The 18,288-nt window shown below is 42.7% G+C and overlaps 10 protein-coding genes across 10 annotated transcripts; 5 read left to right on the forward strand and 5 right to left on the reverse strand.

The window, feature by feature from the left end:
- Positions 1-546: 546 nt before the first annotated feature.
- Positions 547-2,756, forward strand: BYT42DRAFT_609404 (putative long-chain-fatty-acid--CoA ligase; the record flags this gene model as incomplete). Its single annotated transcript, XM_051571259.1, has 8 exons — positions 547-613; positions 709-1,383; positions 1,466-1,501; positions 1,575-1,736; positions 1,819-2,305; positions 2,387-2,516; positions 2,579-2,622; positions 2,687-2,756. The coding sequence occupies 8 exons, from the start codon at positions 547-549 to the stop codon at positions 2,754-2,756; spliced, it is 1,671 nt and encodes a 556-aa protein (XP_051428157.1).
- A 364-nt stretch (positions 2,757-3,120) lies between these two features.
- BYT42DRAFT_609405 (FMN-dependent dehydrogenase-domain-containing protein) lies at positions 3,121-4,832 on the reverse strand (the record flags this gene model as incomplete). Its single annotated transcript, XM_051571260.1, has 4 exons — positions 3,121-3,800; positions 3,870-4,328; positions 4,395-4,697; positions 4,772-4,832. The coding sequence occupies 4 exons, from the start codon at positions 4,830-4,832 to the stop codon at positions 3,121-3,123; spliced, it is 1,503 nt and encodes a 500-aa protein (XP_051428158.1).
- Positions 4,833-6,060: 1,228 nt separating this feature from the next.
- Positions 6,061-6,403, reverse strand: BYT42DRAFT_13539 (uncharacterized protein). Its single transcript, XM_051562217.1, has one exon. The coding sequence runs from the start codon at positions 6,285-6,287 to the stop codon at positions 6,099-6,101; it is 189 nt and encodes a 62-aa protein (XP_051428159.1). The 5' UTR covers positions 6,288-6,403; the 3' UTR covers positions 6,061-6,098.
- A 593-nt stretch (positions 6,404-6,996) lies between these two features.
- BYT42DRAFT_488388 (uncharacterized protein) lies at positions 6,997-7,290 on the forward strand (the record flags this gene model as incomplete). Its single annotated transcript, XM_051563870.1, has 2 exons — positions 6,997-7,084; positions 7,160-7,290. 2 exons carry the CDS (start codon positions 6,997-6,999, stop codon positions 7,288-7,290), a joined length of 219 nt encoding a protein of 72 aa, XP_051428160.1.
- Positions 7,253-8,450, forward strand: BYT42DRAFT_13531 (uncharacterized protein). The gene is made up of 3 exons (XM_051562216.1): positions 7,253-7,261; positions 7,317-7,603; positions 7,674-8,450. Exons 2-3 carry the CDS (start codon positions 7,586-7,588, stop codon positions 8,358-8,360), a joined length of 705 nt encoding a protein of 234 aa, XP_051428161.1. The 5' UTR covers positions 7,253-7,261; positions 7,317-7,585; the 3' UTR covers positions 8,361-8,450.
- Positions 8,451-8,619: 169 nt separating this feature from the next.
- On the forward strand, positions 8,620-11,140 carry BYT42DRAFT_487889 (rab-GTPase-TBC domain-containing protein; the record flags this gene model as incomplete). Its single annotated transcript, XM_051563838.1, has 8 exons — positions 8,620-8,831; positions 8,925-9,062; positions 9,125-9,200; positions 9,223-9,479; positions 9,535-9,539; positions 9,607-9,746; positions 9,927-10,355; positions 10,439-11,140. 8 exons carry the CDS (start codon positions 8,620-8,622, stop codon positions 11,138-11,140), a joined length of 1,959 nt encoding a protein of 652 aa, XP_051428162.1.
- A 502-nt stretch (positions 11,141-11,642) lies between these two features.
- Positions 11,643-12,640, forward strand: BYT42DRAFT_601250 (uncharacterized protein). The gene is made up of 5 exons (XM_051571025.1): positions 11,643-11,841; positions 11,909-11,919; positions 11,987-12,111; positions 12,178-12,248; positions 12,319-12,640. The coding sequence occupies exons 1-5, from the start codon at positions 11,690-11,692 to the stop codon at positions 12,554-12,556; spliced, it is 597 nt and encodes a 198-aa protein (XP_051428163.1). The 5' UTR covers positions 11,643-11,689; the 3' UTR covers positions 12,557-12,640.
- Positions 12,641-13,301, reverse strand: BYT42DRAFT_551709 (uncharacterized protein). The gene is made up of 2 exons (XM_051566297.1): positions 12,879-13,301; positions 12,641-12,787 (listed from the first exon to the last, which is right to left on the reverse strand). The coding sequence occupies exons 1-2, from the start codon at positions 13,218-13,220 to the stop codon at positions 12,740-12,742; spliced, it is 390 nt and encodes a 129-aa protein (XP_051428164.1). The 5' UTR covers positions 13,221-13,301; the 3' UTR covers positions 12,641-12,739.
- Positions 13,302-14,792: 1,491 nt separating this feature from the next.
- BYT42DRAFT_487397 (auxin efflux carrier) lies at positions 14,793-16,524 on the reverse strand (the record flags this gene model as incomplete). The annotated part of the gene is made up of 4 exons (XM_051563796.1): positions 14,793-15,466; positions 15,686-15,765; positions 15,915-16,240; positions 16,420-16,524. The coding sequence occupies 4 exons, from the start codon at positions 16,522-16,524 to the stop codon at positions 14,793-14,795; spliced, it is 1,185 nt and encodes a 394-aa protein (XP_051428165.1).
- Positions 16,525-17,003: 479 nt separating this feature from the next.
- BYT42DRAFT_551716 (dynein light chain 1, cytoplasmic) lies at positions 17,004-17,962 on the reverse strand. Its single transcript, XM_051566298.1, has 4 exons — positions 17,859-17,962; positions 17,631-17,781; positions 17,491-17,544; positions 17,004-17,326 (listed from the first exon to the last, which is right to left on the reverse strand). The coding sequence occupies exons 2-4, from the start codon at positions 17,779-17,781 to the stop codon at positions 17,262-17,264; spliced, it is 270 nt and encodes an 89-aa protein (XP_051428166.1). The 5' UTR covers positions 17,859-17,962; the 3' UTR covers positions 17,004-17,261.
- Between the last annotated feature and the right edge of the window lie 326 nt (positions 17,963-18,288).

Here is an 18,288-nt window from a genome sequence, read left to right on the forward strand (position 1 = left end):
CCCAGGGAACGCAAAGGGAGTTGCCTCATTGTCAATAAGTACCCATTCATTTATTTATGGTTAGTCTCAGAAAAATTGAATGTTGTTTGCAAGTTGCCTTTATTTCTTTATGGCGGCACAGGGGTGCCAGCGGAAAAGGACTTGATCTCGACAAACGATGATAGCATTCTGGAAACTCAGCGTGCTGAATAATAATTTCCACAAAAGGAGGAATAACAAAAAAAGAAAAATAAGGCTTGGTTGACAAAGAGGAAAGAGGAGGCATATCGTGGTTATGGTAGATAAGTCAAGCTTACGTTGAGGTGAGGGCGCAAAAGAGATAAGTGATACAGCAGTGACCCAACATTGGCGGAGTTATAATTATGGCACTTGCGGGTTACGGTTTTTTCATGCCGCACAAAGTAAAAAAAAAAAAAAAAAAAAAAAAAAAAAAAAAGTCAATCGGTCATCTGGTGGGAATATCACACGCAGTTCAACTTACGTACTCAAAACTATCGTTTCTTTTGTCCCTTTTCTTTTCTTCTGTTGTTGTTTTTTTTACCAGTGATGCAAGTTCAAAAACGCGTGAACCAGATTCGACATCATTTGGCGAGTACCGATACGTCTTCGTCACGTAGGAGGATGACATTTTCTTTTTTTTTTTTTCGTTATGGAAAATAAAACCACCCCGGTTTATACTTACTGAGGACACATTATGGTTTCTAATAGTACGGGTGCCGCATCATCCGGATCTTCCGCCGTACATGACACCTCTGAACCCAGTCCGGTTCTTGCTGCGTAGTGCCCAAACGTATCCCAACAAGGTAGCGGTCATCGACGGCGAGAAAAAGTATACCTATGCCACCTTGGCTGAACGATGTCTTTGTCTGGCCAACGTCCTTTTGAACATGGGAATCAAGAAAGGCGATCGAGTGGGGATCTTATGCCAGAATCTCCCTGCAGTAGTGGAGGCACACTACGCCGTTCCTGCCATTGGCGCTATCACGGTACCTCTCAATACGCGGTTGGCCTCGGCGGAAATCGAATACATTCTCAACCACTCTGGCACCACCGTGCTGCTTGTGCAAGACATATTCCTTGATCAGTTGTCGGAAAAAGCCAAACAACATCTGAAACTTATTCATGTGGCTGACAGTCCTAATAACCCGTATGACCAGACCCTGACTACGGGCATGCATCAAAAAAGTTGGTATGAAATCTGGGTGGAACCGAAAGAAACCGACACCATTTCCGTAAATTACACATCGGGATCGACGGGACGCCCCAAAGGGGTGCAAGCCACTTATCGCGGAGGCTACATGACAGCCATCGCTGACATTATCCATATGAATCTAACCTTTCACAGCGTCTTTTTGTTCACCGTTCCCATGTTTCACTGCAATGGTTTGTTCATCTTATCTTTCCATTTCCATTCTCGTAATTTTTCTGCATGAGCAAATGCTTACTGCATACTGTTTGCTTGCAGGTTGGGCTTACCCCTGGGCGCTGGTGGCTACGGGCGGTGAGTGCATACAGAGAAAGGGCAATTTTAGGCACCATGCACTACGGTGAACTAACTGTGGCGCTCTGGATAGGAACCCAGGTGATGCTGGCCAAGATGGATTATGGTGTTATCTGGAAACTGTTTGAAGAAGCCGGTGTGACACACTATGGTGGTGCGCCAACCGTGCAGGCGGAAATCATTAACCATAGTCTGGCTCATCGATTGCCACGACCAGTGACCGTCATGGTGGGAGGTGGGGGTTCCAGACCGACTTTGAATTTTTTTCCCAAGGGAAGGCCATCATTTTACTGACCCAACCACTACCCCATTACCAGGCTCGCCTTTGGCAGGTTCCGTGATCAAGAGGATGAGAGCGTTGAATATTCATCCAGTCCATATTTACGGATTGACGGAAACCCATGGTCCAAGTACCGTTACGTATGAGCCGTCGATAATTGACCATCTACCAGAGTCCGAGCAATATCGTCACTTAGCGCGTCAAGGTCACGCTATGGTGGTAACGGACGAAATGCAAGTGGTGGATAGAGACACGGGCAAGGCTGTGCCTTGCGATGGAGAAACCATCGGCGAAGTTTGCTACACAGGCAATCAACTCATGTCAGGTTACTTTCGTGATCCTGAGGCGACCAGGGTCGCATTTCGGAATAACATGTTTTGGTCCGGCGATTTGGCCGTGCAGCATCCAGACGGCACGATTGAGCTGGTAGATCGAAGCAAGGATTTGATTATTTCTGGCGGAGAGAATATTTCTTCAATCGAACTTGAAAACACCTTGATGGAGCTGGAGCCAATACTAGAATGGTAACGTGACCTGCTACGACCAATGTGCAAGCAAAATAGACAACGCAGGCTGTGATTTGGGCTTACGTAATGGTATCCTAGTGCGGTGGTGGCTGGTCCAGACGATCGTTGGGGTGAACGACCCTATGCCTTTATCGTGATCAAAAAGGGCCAATCTCTCACCGACGATCAAGTTATCAAACACTGCCGGTCAAGACTCGCAGGGTTCAAGGTAAGTTTCAAGTCAAATATGCTTTAAAAATACCTCGCTCACCTTTATAACGTAATTTTTAGTGCCCTTCAAAGATAAAATTTGTTGACGTTATTCCCAGAACTAGGTATCTTACCTTATCGTATTTAAATTTTTTTTTTTTCAGTTGATGTTTACTTTTTTCTTTATAGTACCGGAAAAATCCAGAAATTCGTCTTGCGTAACGAGCTGTGGAAAGACCGTGAGAGACGCATCAACTAGAAAAATTGCGTCACCCGTGTCTTCTTCATTTGTTGGCTACTTATGCGATTTTCAAGGATGATGGTTGGACGGGTTGGTAACAGTAGTCTTTGCATTCTTTTTGGCGGCCATGACTTAACAGTAAGATGCGAGTATCTGTTTATGCCTAGCGGCAAACTCATCGAAATCAATATCGAGCTATTTCATGACAATATACATTTGATAATGGTCATCATCACGATAATAGGATAACTTTTTTGTTGTGGTTTCTTCGGTGGTCCCAGTATAATGTTTTAGATATTTTCGTTTTTCTGCAGTATCATCAAAAAGAGACCTTTATTCACGGTACATATGGATTGAATTCATTGATATCATTAAATTAGAGTTAAAGCTTGGACAGCAGGCCTCTTGGAATCATCTTTTCGTAGGAAGAGCCACTAAGGTTGTCGGTCGGGCTTTGTACAAAGTGATCTTTAAGGTTTCGGATATCAACCATGTCCCTGGTGATGTGACCGAGAGTAGGAGCGCCCATGAGTCGCATACACATGACAAGTTCATCTTTCAATAATTGAATGAGACGCTTCACGCCGGCGTCACCGTAAGTGGCCATGGCATACAGTGCTGGACGACCAATACCGACTCCCTTGGCTCCCAAAGCAATGGCTTTGAAAATATCGGACCCGCGACGAATACCACCATCAATGTATACTTCGAAATCCTTATCCAGGCCTTCTTTCTGCAATGCATCCATCACTTCAGGCAGGATTTCAATAGCCGACGGAGCAAAATCAAGCTGGCGACCACCGTGGTTAGAGATAACAATACCTTGGCATCCATGCTGAGCCGCCAACACGGCGTCTTCGGCAGTCTGAATACCCTTCAACATGATAGGCATCTTGGTAATGGATTTAAGCCATTTCAAATCTTCCCAGTTGAGTGAAGGATCAATAAAAGTACTGATGTAGCGAGCAGCACCTTCCCCACGATTCACATCTTGATCTTTGTTTTCCATTTCACCGGGAGCTTCATCCGAATATTTCGATCGCATATCCTTTTCACGTCGACCTGACAAAAAACATTCAAAACATGTGAGTCCACATTTTTCTGGAAAGGTTCACAAGGGATAAACTTTACCTAATTGAGGAGCGTCGACGGTGACGAAGAGTCCCTTGACACCACGCTTTTCGGCATGCTGAATAAATTTCTTGGTGACTTCACGATCTGAATTGACATACAGTTGCAACCATTGTGTTTGTTCAGGCGTGGCTGCATCCACAATTTGATCAAAAGAACAGGAAGCCAGCGTGGGGATCATTTGAATGATGTTGGCATCGGCCGCGGCGCGTGTCAAGACAACCTCGCCTTCGGGATGACCCAATTTACCCAGTGCAGTACCAGTAATGTAGAGCGGCATGGAACAGGTAGTCCGCAACATGGGGGCTGTTGTATCGATATTTTTCACATTGACCATCACACGTGGACGTAGCCAAATACGATGGAAAGCGTTGTGATTTTCCCGCATGGAAATCTCGTCGTCCGCACCAGACGAATAATAAGCCCATGCTTCAGCTTTGAGGATCGTCTTGGCAATAGCTAAAAAAAAACCGGTAAGCTATCTTTAAAGTAGGATACACCGGTTTTTCTTGATTCCCCACTTACATTCAAAATCGAAGGAATTGTACATTTCTTCGATCTTGGGCATATTTTCTCTTGCGAGTTTGATCCGTTTCTCCTCTTCTGTTTCTTCTCTTTGCTCGTTCTCCAGGGTCGACACATCAATTTCACCCATGCAAACATCGGCGGTGAGGTAACGGGATATAATATCGGGTGGATGAACAGGATCAAAGGCATTCGTGGCATCACGGCCAGCGTACTTTAAGATGATACTCTGTCCACCAGGATGATCGGGTAAAAACTGGGTAAGATCATAGACTTTGTCATGAATGATCACCCACAGATCCTCTATGTCCATCAACCGCCCAATTTTTAGCAAACAATGGCCAAAACTCACACAATATGTGGGGTGAGAGGTTTACCTTTTGTATTGTGTTGAGATACTTCTTTTTGTGAAAGCATCTTCATTTTCGCTTCAGCCATTTTATTATAATACAAAAAAAAGAGAGGGGGAATTGGCAAGTAAAAAGTATAAACGAGGTGTGTGTATATAATGTAATAAAAGAAAAAAAAAATGTGCAGAAATCAGAAAAAAATAATTTACGCTTCTTTTAAAAAAGTTGCAGCGGGATTCTGCATAAAGTTATGATTTGTTCCGTCATCGAGATAGTTTGAAGCGATCTGATAGGTGCACGTTGACGGGTTTAGAAAATTGTAATTCATTAGGGATAGTGTGAAATCGGAGAATTATCCGTTCCTGGTCCATCCACCAACAACAAACAAATTCACTGAGCTCTTCAGACGTACTGTACCCTCGTCGCAGTTTCTGAGATAGAAGAATAACACAGGACAACCACAAAGAACCTCATGGTACCCAATTCGTTTGATGGAAAGAAAAATGTGCTCAAATAAAAATGGTGAGTGTTCCTATGGTAAATTTTGGATCATTCGTGACTTTTTCCTTGTGGAGACCTGAAACATGTTCTTGGCTTTATACGGAAACCCCGTTGAGTTTGTTCTCTAGCCGTTCTTCAGGGTGGTTCACTCGCCCCATCCAATATACCTCTCTCACATATACCGCCTTTACGCTTCTCTTTTCCTGGACACAAGTTTTGGAACACGACTTTTTCGGTCCCGTCAAATGTCATGGCAACTCCCATTTTCGTGTCTTCAGTTACGATTTAAATACAAATAAAAAATAAAGATTAACTGCATAGATAGCTGCTTATCTTGCATTACCGGCAAGCCGGATAGAGCAAAACACTTCACAAGTTGTACGACTTTCTGGATTTGCTCAGTAAACGATATTCCTCTTACGGTAGTCGTCGCATGGATCGTCTAGTGCTTTGCAACATTCCACTCCCAAATTTCGTCATTGCCACTCATTTTACTGTAAGAGGAGAAGTGCCCCATCTCTTGAACTATTTTTTTTTTTTTTTTTGCTCTGATTTTTTTCCGTTCCACCCTATCTGAAACCATGCGAAAAGCAAGTAATATCCATGAGAACACATGGGTCAGATCAACAATCGGTGTTTTCATATTCGTTGAGATGCTTTTTAACCTTGCGAATTAAGTTCACACAATATATATTGAGCAGTATGCCTCTTGTAGCATGTTCAATCTTTCGCAGTAGGGGGCAAAGAACATTCCAGTACATGAACCGCGTTATCTAGTAGTAGCAAACAAGCTGCTTACAACAGTGATAAATAATACCGATTTTATGGCAGATAATAAATGTGGTCGTTCTTTTCACAAGCTTTCTTGATTCAACCCATACTCAGTTTGCATTATACGTTGCTCATGATTGCACTTTAGTAATTTGGTTCCAGGCCCGCAAAAAGCAGCATCGCATCTTTTTTTCCTCGGCAATGCATCAGCTGATTCTTCTGTCCAGACTAGCTTTTTTTTTTGGCAAATAAGATTAAGATAGTGTATCATGGGCGCGAAAAGATATAAAAAAAATGCACTGTGTTGTCCAGTCCATGTGTTCTGTTTGCCATGAAAAAGTTGCAAGCAATTAAAAAAAAAAAAAAAACCGCTGACTTTGGAAGGTGCAGCTCAGCGCGCACGGGACTGCTGAAACGAATGAAATTCATTACAAGCTCACAGTAACTTTCCTGCCCGCAGAAACCATTCACAATTACGAGCGAACAATAACCATTTCCCTCCATGGCAGCCAACGAGACAACCGCAGGAGTACCTCGACATGTAAAAAACACCCAGTGCTTGGTTTTTTTTTTGGGGGGGGGGAAATGTCTAACGTTATCATGTGGGGTTCCGCCTAGGTATTCACGTTGCCAACTCCTACGGACATTACCATGACATTAACGTGGGTCACCGTGCGCCAAGAGGACAACTTTTTACTGCAACGATCCCAAGCACCGGGAAATCCGATTTTCAAAAACTTGTTGAACACCATTGCTAATGTGTAAGCGAAATATTTGTAGTCTTGGCTTCATGGCTTTTTTAACGTTTTTGCATAATTCCGACCACGGTTGGGTCAAAAAATAATAATAATAGGTTCGACACAAAACAACCGCCTTTCCGCATATTATTTCAAAGAGATGTCAATACAACGTGCTTACAGATTGCGGTAGCTGAGAGCGAAAATGCTATTGAGGCTGCATGGAGTTGGATACAGAATAATATGATCCCCGAACTTGATAACATTGATGAACCATTCCAAAAGGAAGAATGGGTGGTGGAGAAGATGAATATGATCGTTACGCACACAGGTATGTATATCGATGGCAACATGATTTCATGCATGTTTTTTTGTTTGGCATTAAATGTTGTATTTTGATTCCCAGATACGGCAACGGATGAACTATCTACGGATGAAAATGTACGCAATGCATCCCGCACGTTCCGTCAATTATTCGACGTTCCACCATCAGAACGTTTCGTCAGCTGTAAGTGCTATTGTCGCAAATTCTCATGAAAATATTAACTTTTTCCGACCTCTAGATTATTCATGTGCATGGTCGGGTCGACAAGGATGGATGTATATTAGTGAGAATTATCTTGGATTTCATTCCTTATTGCTCGGTGTTGAAAAGAAATTTCTCCTCGAGCTCAAAGATGTACAAGAGTTGAAGAAGGAAAATTCCAAGAGTTTGTTTTCTGATAATCTTCGCATCATCACAAAGGACAAAAAAGAAGTAAGCCTTGTTACGGTGTCACAGGACATGCAATACTGATTACTTGCCACACCTTTGTAGTACCTCTTCACCACCATGTTCAAACGCGACGAGGTAATTTTGGAGACGAACAGAGCGGTCAAGCAAGCACCAAAATGAACATTGAGTATTGAATGGGTGATAGGTGTACGATTTACTGGTTCAATTGACAGGTCAGGCCATGCTTCGTCTTTTAAAGAATGCAGGAGGCGACGCGCCGGGAGCTTCCAACAGCCCGAGCGATATCGTGGACAATCAGACAACCGTCGCTGGACGCGCATTGGATGGAGGACAACTCATCAGTCCCTTGAAACAAGATCTAGCAGCCAAGAAGCGAAACCACAGTTTCTGCTTGCATTTTCGACTTCCTTTGACGGAAGAGTTGATTGATACCCTCGAGGTCACGTACATGAAACCTCATTATACAAAAACCAAGTCAGGATCACCTCCACCGGAAAAGACCCTGTATCAAGGTCGGCTCTATCTGTCCGGTGCGTATATAACGTTTGAGTCCATGTTACGGTTGCCTCAACCGCAGCAACATCAACCGATCTGCTGGCTTGTATTCCCACTCTATACGATCCGCCGCGTCGAACGACTTAATACCGGCAGCTATGTATCAGCCTTGTCCATTTCCACGTGGCACAAGATGGAGCATATTTTTCAACTTCACGTAAAACTTGTTTTTCATCATGGGGAAATCAAAAAGGACGGATTGATTGACGCTGTCAGTTACTGTAGGCTCCAAAGACGGCATGTGAACGATTTTGTCAACGATTTGCAATTCATCTCAAAGATCAATTGCAAACCGCGGCTCTCAAGACGTTTTTAAAAACCCTGGAATCCGAGCGGTTGTTGAACAAGCAAGAACCGGTTCTTGTCGACGTGGATGAACCCGCAGGCGGTCTTGGATTACTCTTTGGATATCCTGGTGATGCCAAAGTGAACAAAGATCGCGGTAAAACCAAACTCTGGACACATTATTTCCTAGGTAACACATTAATCGAATGCAGTTCCTTATAATCTTCTTTTCACGTGTCTGTGTTGGCACTCACTCTATTCCCTGAATAGAGAATGGGCGCAATTTGACCATGGTTCGGGAGCCAACCTTTGGTAAACTTGTACGAGTTGGTCTTCCGAACGCTCTGCGAGGCGAATTATGGGAAGTGTGCTCAGGAGCGATCTATTTGCGCTTCGCCAATCAAGGCGTCTATGAAGATATCCTACGAAAATATGAAGGTCAAACATCGACATCTACCGAAGAAATCGAGAAAGATCTCAACAGGCAAGTTGAACCAATGAAGTTATTTCCCATTTTCTTGTAGCGGTTATGGAAGAACCTCTCGGGTCGTTGGTGATTCCCAAAATTCTGATTTTTTCTTCTTTCACCGAGTAGATCGCTTCCGGAATACTCGGCGTATCAGAAACCAGAAGGCATCAACCGATTACGACGTGTATTGACTGCTTACTCGTGGAAAAATCCGGAATTGGGTTATTGCCAGGCCATGAACATTGTCACATCAGCGTTGCTTATGTATGTGGTGAAACTATACTGCTCGTAGTCTAACGATGACCGCGACTTACAGCATTCCATAGTTACACATCTGAAGAACAAGCGTTTTGGATCCTCAATACCCTGGTAGATCGCATGTGTCCTGGTTATTACAGGCAAGTCCGAAGAAAGGCCCTACGAGATGGATGTCAGGCTGATGCATCATTTTTACAGCACATCGATGTATGGCGCACTTTTAGATCAAATTATTTTCGAGCAATTGGTGGAAAAGACGATGCCGTTATTATGGAATCATTTCAAGAAGACCGACGTTCAATTATCCGTAGCATGTCTACCGTGGTTCTTGAGTTTGTATATCAATTCTATGCCATTGTTATTTGCATTTCGTGTCCTTGATTGTTTGTTCATGGAAGGGCCAAGAATTCTATTTCAAATTGGGTAAGGGCGCTCTTGCTCTGTCACATTCAGTAACACCGTGCTAACGTTTTTGTAGGCTTGGTATGTGCGATGTTGCATCGTGGTCAATACGAGTATTTTTAAATTTACGCATATATGATATGAATAGCTGTTCTCAAGTTAAATGGCGAAGAATTACTGCAGACAAAGGATGATGGAGCGTTCCTGGATATTCTCAAAGATTTTTTCACCTCGTTGGATAGCCCTACCGAACATGAAACAAGCAGTGGAAGGAACAAGCGACTGACGGTAAGAGGGCCATACAAACAGTCATGAAGCAAGCTTGTACCCATACGATCATGATGTCTAACATATGTTATTTCTTGATTTTAGAAATTCAACGAGGTGATGTTGACAGCTGTAAGTTTATCAATTTCATCATTTGCTGTGACAAAAAAAAGAGATGACTGATGGAATGACATATGACAGTACCGGGAGTTTGCCATGGTAACAGATGAACTGGTGACGGAGCTGCGACGCACGAACCAGCTGAAAGTGGTGGCTGGAATTGAATCTTACACGAAGCGATCGGCTATTCGTCATCTGAATGACACGGCTGGATTTAGCAAAGATGATATCGCGACGGTGTATGACAAATTTTTTGGAGCACTGTATTATTCAAAGCAACAGGACGATAAACCGGAAACACGGATGAATTTGGATACGTTTCAACGCATGTTGGCCAGCATGACATCATGGGGAAAGCTCAAAGTGATGGACGACACTTCAGATGAGCAAGCCGTCAAACAAGTGGGAAGGCAATTCATCGCTAGGCTCTATCAATATTTCAAGCTGGATCATGAACAAGGCATCGATTTCCAAGGAGCAGTAACTGGATTAAGCGAAATTTTGCACGGTGTAAGTTCCTCGCCATCCGCCTTCCGTTTCTTGGTGGTTTTATTTGGTCGCGTTATTCATCATCAGTTGTAATGATTTTTTAGGACTTGATGTCACATATCGGATTTTTTTTCAAGTTGTATGACGAGGATAAAGATGGATTACTTCGGAATGCAGATATCATTGCGATGGCCAAAGAGCTGTTGTGGCTCTTCCGATACTATAAACCGGACTTGGCTTGGGATGCCATTTGCAGTTTAGTGGTACACAGCGATGAGCAATCAGAAATTGCCCGTGGTGAGGAACCCGAGGAAGCCGAGTTGGCCCGACAGTTGGCAGAATTAACGATGACTGATCCATCAGCGACGCCTGTGCAACGATTCAGCCAACTCGATGCGTCCTTGTCATCCAAAACGGTGGAAATTGCCGAACCATCTTTTCGGATGATCATTTTAACCAATGAATGTCTTGAGATGTTTTTTGATCACGGTTTTGTCGACACATTCCGCTTGGTGCAATCCACCACAGAACGAACCAAGAGCTTGGGTCGCGAATTGTTTGAAAATCTGTTTGCCGAAGGTAAAAAGTTGGCGACGGATGTGCCGACCCCCACCGCCAAACTACGACCTTCACCTTCACCATCCCCTTCCGCATCACAACACACACACTCACCTTCTGTCTCGTCACCTTCTTCCGTGTATAACCAATCTCCTCCATCCGATGACAACAAAGAAAAGGCAAAGAAGCAAGATATGTCGGATGAAGTCGATTATCTGTTTACCGAGCTGGGTCATTTGGATGTATAATAGTCTTTTTTTTTTTTTTCGCCATCATCATCGTCGTCAATAAAAGCATATGTCAGAAGAAAAGAGCGTGTTACGATGAATGAAAACATCATGAGCATTTGCAGAAAACAAAAGAAGAAAAAATGCCCGCTTTGGGCAAAATAACGATGTGCGTGGGACAGACGACGTAACATGGATCGCATTGAGCTTGTTGCTTGGTGCATCCAAAGACGCGTTTACCATAACGGAAGCTTGGTGCTTTTACGGAACCATCTGGGTAATGAACCGATAGTGATTAAATAATCAGAAACGGTAAACATCGGGAAATGGTTGGGACATGATGATAAAAAAAAAGCTCAGGACTGCCATGACAAAAAAAACACAATGACATAAAAACGTGGCACATCGACATGTGAAAACTGTGTAACATGGGTAGCAGAGTTTAACTCGAAAAGCTAAAATTCATTTTACGTATAAATGCAAACCTGATCTACGCTCCATGGCCATTCTTCATTCGTATCTTGTTTTATCATATAAGCGTTCTTTTATTTTCTAATTACCCAAAACACCATGAAATTTACCACTCTGATTACTATTGTTGTGGCCGCTTGCTATCCTACGCTCGGTGCTGTAGCTGCTCCTGTGACAGCCGATCAGCCTGATAATACCACCCTCAAAGTCAGCAGCCCTTCCGCAAACAGCACACTGCAGCCTGGGCGCAAGTAAGTAGAACAGTATAACTACTCCACGATCCCAGTCAGCGTTAATTAACATGTGTTGTTATTTTAGTCACGTCATTGGTAATTTTTTTATAGTTTATCTAAATGCTGTTCCAATGGACTAATCATGTTATAATTGAATGTATAGCTTGGTCCCAGCTTCAGGACAACTCGCCTATTGCAATTTCGCTTGTTTTTGGCGATCGTCCTCAAGACACAAAAGCAGAGATCGTTGATGGACTCAAAGGATCTTTGGGCGCCTATTTCTGGACAGTAAGTGGTTTGCATGTCAATGGATTGCCTTTGGGCAACTGTCATTGAGTTCGCGGCGTTCATTAGGTGCCCGACAATTTGAAAGACTCTTCTTCAGCAACATGGAAAATTGCGATCCGTTACCATGACACCCAGATGTAAGTGCACTTTGCAATCATCACCGTCACCAAGGCGTCCAAGACTAATTCAAATTGGCATGGTAAACAGATCTTATTCCGGGGCGTTTTTCATTTCCAATACTTCTCATGGTTCTCCCTCGGTGAACGATAATCCCACACCATCAGCCGCGAATCAGTTGGCCGGTACCACCGCCACAGCCAGCATTGATATTGTTTCCCCCGATGGTAAAACCATGAATGACCAAAATCTCGCTCTCTCAAATCATCACGTTCCTCTCCGCCTTGTGTTTGGTACTTTGCTTTTGTCCATGATGGCGCTATTATAAATGGCATGGTTGCTATCGTTTGATACCCATTTTCATTTTGCTTGTCTATTTTGATCCATCATCCATTCCCCGAATGTTTTTTTTTTCCTGTACAAATGCACCAACGGTAGGGTGCAATATAGATTTTTAATGTTACTGCAATGAATAAACATAGTTTGAATACATCGGAAATATGAAGGTTGTCTAAAAGGGCATGGAGGATTTCTGCTTGGCGAGTTCTTTTAATTTGTCCTGTTATAAAAAGAGTGAGTAAAAACGATGGCAAGCATTAGTAATTATTCAAAATGAGAGAAATGGTCGGTTTAACGTAGGGACAATTTACCTCTTTCCATCCCTGAATGGTCTTGGGCATATTTTCGAGATTCTTGCGAATCTTTTCTTGTCTTTCGGCGCGCATGCGTTCGTGTTTCTCGAGTTTGTTAGGCTTGTAACGGAGTGGCTTGGGTGCGGTCTTGGAAGGAAGACCGATGGATAAGGGATCAATGTTTTGCTGTAAACAAGCTTTGCGAAGATCGTTTTGAATGCGTCGAGAGACCTGCGGTGGTCGCCAGTGACCTTTATTTGTGGCTTCGTTGATAACGAATTGTGGCTTCACATCAGCTTCTGTCAAAGGCTTGACCAGTTTGTCCAGAAACTTTTTGGAAAACACTCGTTGTGTGGCCATGATGAATGGATTGAAAAGCAGACACTCAAGTTGCCTTGGAGGTCGGATTACGAACAAAATAAACAGGTGCAATCTGAATGAGCGGAGTATCAAGTTTTGTCGCAAGGGGAAAATCCCAGCCCACCATGGGGAAAAGCCACCCACTCATTGGACCATAAGCCACTCGCCCTCTGGATGGTAAGGCCTCCTGTAACTGCATATCTCATGGTTCGTAACTGATAAAGTCCTTTATTGAATGATTATGAAGCATATAAAGATTGAGTTTTCTCGTGGCAATGGATCGTGATCACTTCAAAAAGAGTGGGCGGGTAGTGTTGTATGACGATGTCCATGACCCTTTTGGAGCGCTGAAGTAGTGCCTTGTGATGGATATCATGTCCCCTTTAAAGTATTATTGCTGCTATAGCATTGTTTGACTGCCCTATGTAAGCAAAATACCGTCTTATCTTATTTATATATCCGTAATAGATAGTTGCCTTGATACTGTGGATCACACATTAGCTACTATAGTTAGGCGAGAAACGAAAATCATGGAAGCACGGTGTATTGACTCCACTCCACATATACTATACAGAGTCATGGAGTGAAATGATACAATAAGAAGGGCTGCATGTTAATTTTTCAAGAATTAGAAGGCAGTGGAACCAAGGCATTGCTCAATAGAGTAACGTCGTTCCGCAACGTGATGTGCGACACTGCATGGGAATAAATTCGCACATGGATTACAACACCGACATGTATGGGCGTGGAAATACAGCAACAAATAATGTGCTGTTTACCATATAACCATTGTGTGAATGATCACATCATTTTTTTTTTTTTTTCAACTGTTGATTATCTGTAAAATCTAGATTCATCATCACCGATAATTCATCATTATAATCGCCCCCGGGGTGTTGCTCAGTCATAGTCAGTCGGATTTGTTGCGAAAGGAAGGCGGGCAAAGTGATGGCTGGTAAGATATAATGTGTTTCAAAGAAGTTCACGAGCCATCATTTCGTATGCATGAACTGCATCAATTGCGATGATTGTTTTCTTTTGAATATTGTACCATCAAATCAAGAACTTCGTTGTCATGTAGATCATATGCTGAGCATGCATGACTTTGGTAAATAAAAAGCAATCTGTACTTTATGATTCAACGTGGGATGAAAATGCAAAGAGTATTTCATTCCACGTTTGTTTATCAACACTTCAATTTCAACACAGTTTCATCTTTAAGATGTATTGCCTTCGAGTTATTTATCCGAGAAAAAATAGAGGGTCCGTGTGTCCAAACAAATTTTCCATCAGCGAAAAGTGTTACATCAAACAGATACCTTCATTGTATTTTTTTTTTCTGTATCACCAAGGGAGTAGAAAGATGAGAAAAATAAAATAAAGAAAGCTGCAGTGATATGCAGAATATGAACATGTATAGAACTATGGGCTAAGAAAAAAAATGCGTCAAAAATGATAAAGAATGTGAGAAAGAAACAAAGGGCAAAGAAAAATAATAACAGTAATGCTGGGCTCAGGTATACAAAACATACAAACATCGTGAAATAAACATCATGAGTGATGAATACCGTTTCAAAGCAGTTTGTCGACCACGCTCAAGGCTGTAAAGACAGTAAAGGTACAGACGGGAATACAGATCACTCCATAACTCCAGAACAGCATACGAAGCATTTCTTCCTCGCAAAAATCGTTGACTTGAGTGATTTGAACGAGATTGATAGCTGTCGGTGTGCATCCAAGGACGATCATCATGACAATGAAAACCGGATCACTTGCCAAAGTGGACCAACGAGATCCATACAACACAAAGGCAATCACGATAGGAATCACAAAGAGAGGCATCAAAAGGAGACGTACGCTGATGGCTGTGAAGACAGGTTTTCGAACAGCATGCGAGTGATGCTGGGATTCGGAAATACAGGCTAATTGAGAGCCGAGACAGGTGAGAATGATGGGCACGGAAGCGCGACCGCACGTTTCGATGGCCTTGGTAAAGGAAGGATACATGAAGGAATCTTTGTCGTACAAGAATCCTTTCAGCGGAGATAAACCCACGATCAATGCAAGCACAGCGGCGTACAAAGGAGGCGACATAAAATTATCGACCTTTCGCGCAAAGAGATACGCATTTGTTTTCAAGGATCGTGTCAATGACTGGGCGCGGGATTGGGCTATGGACGGGAACGGAAACGTGGCGAGCAAAGGACTCGTTTCAGAGAGACTGGAGGCTTTGGCTTTGGGCTCGTCTGGTGGACCTGCCAAAGTCGTGGAACTCAGCTGGCGGTCGGGCAACCCTGCGCGACGTTCTACGGCACTGAGGTCGTCCGACAGGGAAGAAGTCGACGACCCCTGGTCGTTGTTGATAGTGTGATAGTTAAAGGTCAGGATGGGTGGTGTCAAGGGCGGTGTGACATGAATTTGAGCATCGCAAACCGTACGACCATCCGTATCGTAATCGTCTTCACGTTTCTGCAAAAGGCTGTAGCCGTATGACCATCGGATCAGATTGCCAAAAATGGCAAAAAACAAAGTGTACGAGATGCCTCTAAGAAAAAAAAAAGAGAATCAACGTGAGTATACCGTTCAGTGTATATCGGTTATTCGTCGGCTTCTTGAACGAAAAAAGAACTCTCCTCGTGATTGCAAACGCAACGCGCAAAAAGAAGAAAAAGAAAAAAGGGCTGAAGGCCTTACCTTGCTGCTACGGAAACTTCTGTATCATCGGTATCCCAAAACAGAATATTTCCGGCTTCGGAGACCGCCAAGCTAGAGATAATAGCGATCGGCAGGGAATTGGTATTGGAAAACATGACACATGCCAAGACAAAACGACGATAAGGCGCATTGAGACCGACCAATCGAGATGTAATTTGGCTGGCTGAGAAGCTGATTATGGCAAACACAAGATAAAAGGCAGGAATGGGCCAAAATGCCAATAGTTTTTCCAGAGAGATAATGGAAGCGATGTTGGAAAACAACAAGCAGGGTGTAAAAAACACCATGTTTAGTTTGGAAAGCCACTAGAACCATATTAGGGTAAGTTTATGTTTGCCCGATTGTTCTTTCCTCCTGTTCTCGATCGTGGTCCATGCCATGGCGTCCGACAGCAAGAACTTGCCAAACAAAAATCGAGATGCATGCACCCAATCGGTTTTTTTTTTTTTTTTTTTTCAAGGGATAGTGGAGAAGATGGGTTTACCTTTTGCTTATCCATGGTAAAGTAACCTTTTCTTGTTAAAAGGTAACCAAGGAGAACGATGGTCATGACTTGGAAAATGGCCTGGACAGAATCGATAAGTTCCATGTTATCCTGGTGTTCGTAGTAAATAACGATGTTTACCTGAATGGCGGCGATAATTAAATTGAGCATCGCCATGGCGTTAAAATGAATTTAAAGATAAAATAGTTAGGGAGAACCACTCCAGTAATGATGATGATGAACCACCAAGAGAAAGAGAAAAAAACAAATAAAAGAAAAGTAGAGAGAAGAAGATGATGAAAGGAAAAAGAGAAGAAGACGATTGATGAAAAAGACTATTTTGTATTGAATTACGATGCTTATATATGAATGGCAGAATTTCAGGTTTCGTTGCACCAAAAGTTTTTCTTCTTTTTTTCCATGAAAGAGTTTCCCCGCTTGGGTGGTTTTTTTTTTTTTTTTTTTTTGTCGCATTTAAAGCGTTTCAAGGTAGGATTGTATAATGCGTACGCGCCTTGTCGTTTTGTTTGTTTGTTTAATAACAAAAAGACGAGGCGTTTTCCTTTTCTTTTTGTTTTTTTGGCCAGCGGATAACTTTGGAGCTTTTCTAGTCACTCGTAAATCACCAGTTTGTGATTGTGAGCCTTTTCCTGCTTTTTTTTTTTATATGTTCATTTCTTTTTCATTCTTTTTACTTTGGCATTTCCTTTTGCTCTTCTCTGCTTTTTTTTCATGCATATCTTTTTTCCATGGTTTACTGTCGTATTGTTGTGATGGCTATGCTGTATTTCTCTTTTTTATTGGTGTCGGTTATAATAGAAGGGAGTGGAGAGGCATCCTATTTATGCGGACTTGAAAAGAAGAATCGCGATTTGACCGTGATAAAAGTAAATAAAATGCTTCGATTCTATATGATGAAAAAACAAAGGATCTTCCGTAAGTCAAGCTGGCTCCAAATAGCCTAAATTTTCCCAACCCCTGGTCTGTCCCTTCTTTCATATTCAGCTAGTTATCATGATGACCTCTTTAAGGAGCCCGTTAACCACAATTTCCACCAAAGCAATATTTTACCGTGCGTTACAAAGCTGCCAAAGTTACGACCCACAACGCAGTGCCAGGTAGGACCTAAACAGAAATTTCGTCATCTGTCAAAATTCTGGACTTGACGCGTGTGCATCTCGGTTATCATGACCCATGGACCGTAGACTTACCATACTTCTTGTCGAATTCGCGTTTAATGTGTGCAGCAATATCTTTTTCAATGTTGTACTTTTCCAAGGCTTGAGTGCTACATTCAATAGCCTCTTGCTGCATCTCTTCGCTCATATCGGCGCTCTTGATGACGGCTTTTGGGTCTGACATCTGAAGTGGAAAAAAAAATTGGATAAGTGGGACGTGGTTACAAATGAACAGTGAAGAAAAAGGAAACGGTAGATAACCTTTGCTTGGTGTGAAAGATGAAAGAAGAAAGAAAAAGAAGGTGGAACGAGCAAAAGAATAGCTGGCGGGGGTTGGAAAAATAGGAGGAATCGATGAAAACTTTGTTGCCCGTTTTCCATATTTGAATTTCCTTGCCGTGTCCCAGAAAAAAAAAAGAGATAGAATAGAAACTCAGCGCAGAGGGATGTGACGTAGCTCATGACAACAACTACTTGACTCGTCATCGTACAACGTGGGGGGATTTAAAAAAATTATGCGAGATGCTCCAAGAATACGTACAACCCAAGATACGGGAAATATAAAAACAGCGTGGTTTGACTGGGTGCCCGAGAAAGCAATAAAAATGGGTAAGAATGTCTCGGGCCAATGGTAAAAAACCATTCCGAGAAATTACCGAATATGTCATTTTTTTTTATTGGGCTGAGTGCC

Source organism: Radiomyces spectabilis (assembly GCF_025331425.1).
Source record: "Radiomyces spectabilis strain NRRL 2753 chromosome Unknown BYT42scaffold_1, whole genome shotgun sequence".
NCBI lineage: Eukaryota > Fungi > Mucoromycota > Mucoromycetes > Mucorales > Radiomycetaceae > Radiomyces > Radiomyces spectabilis.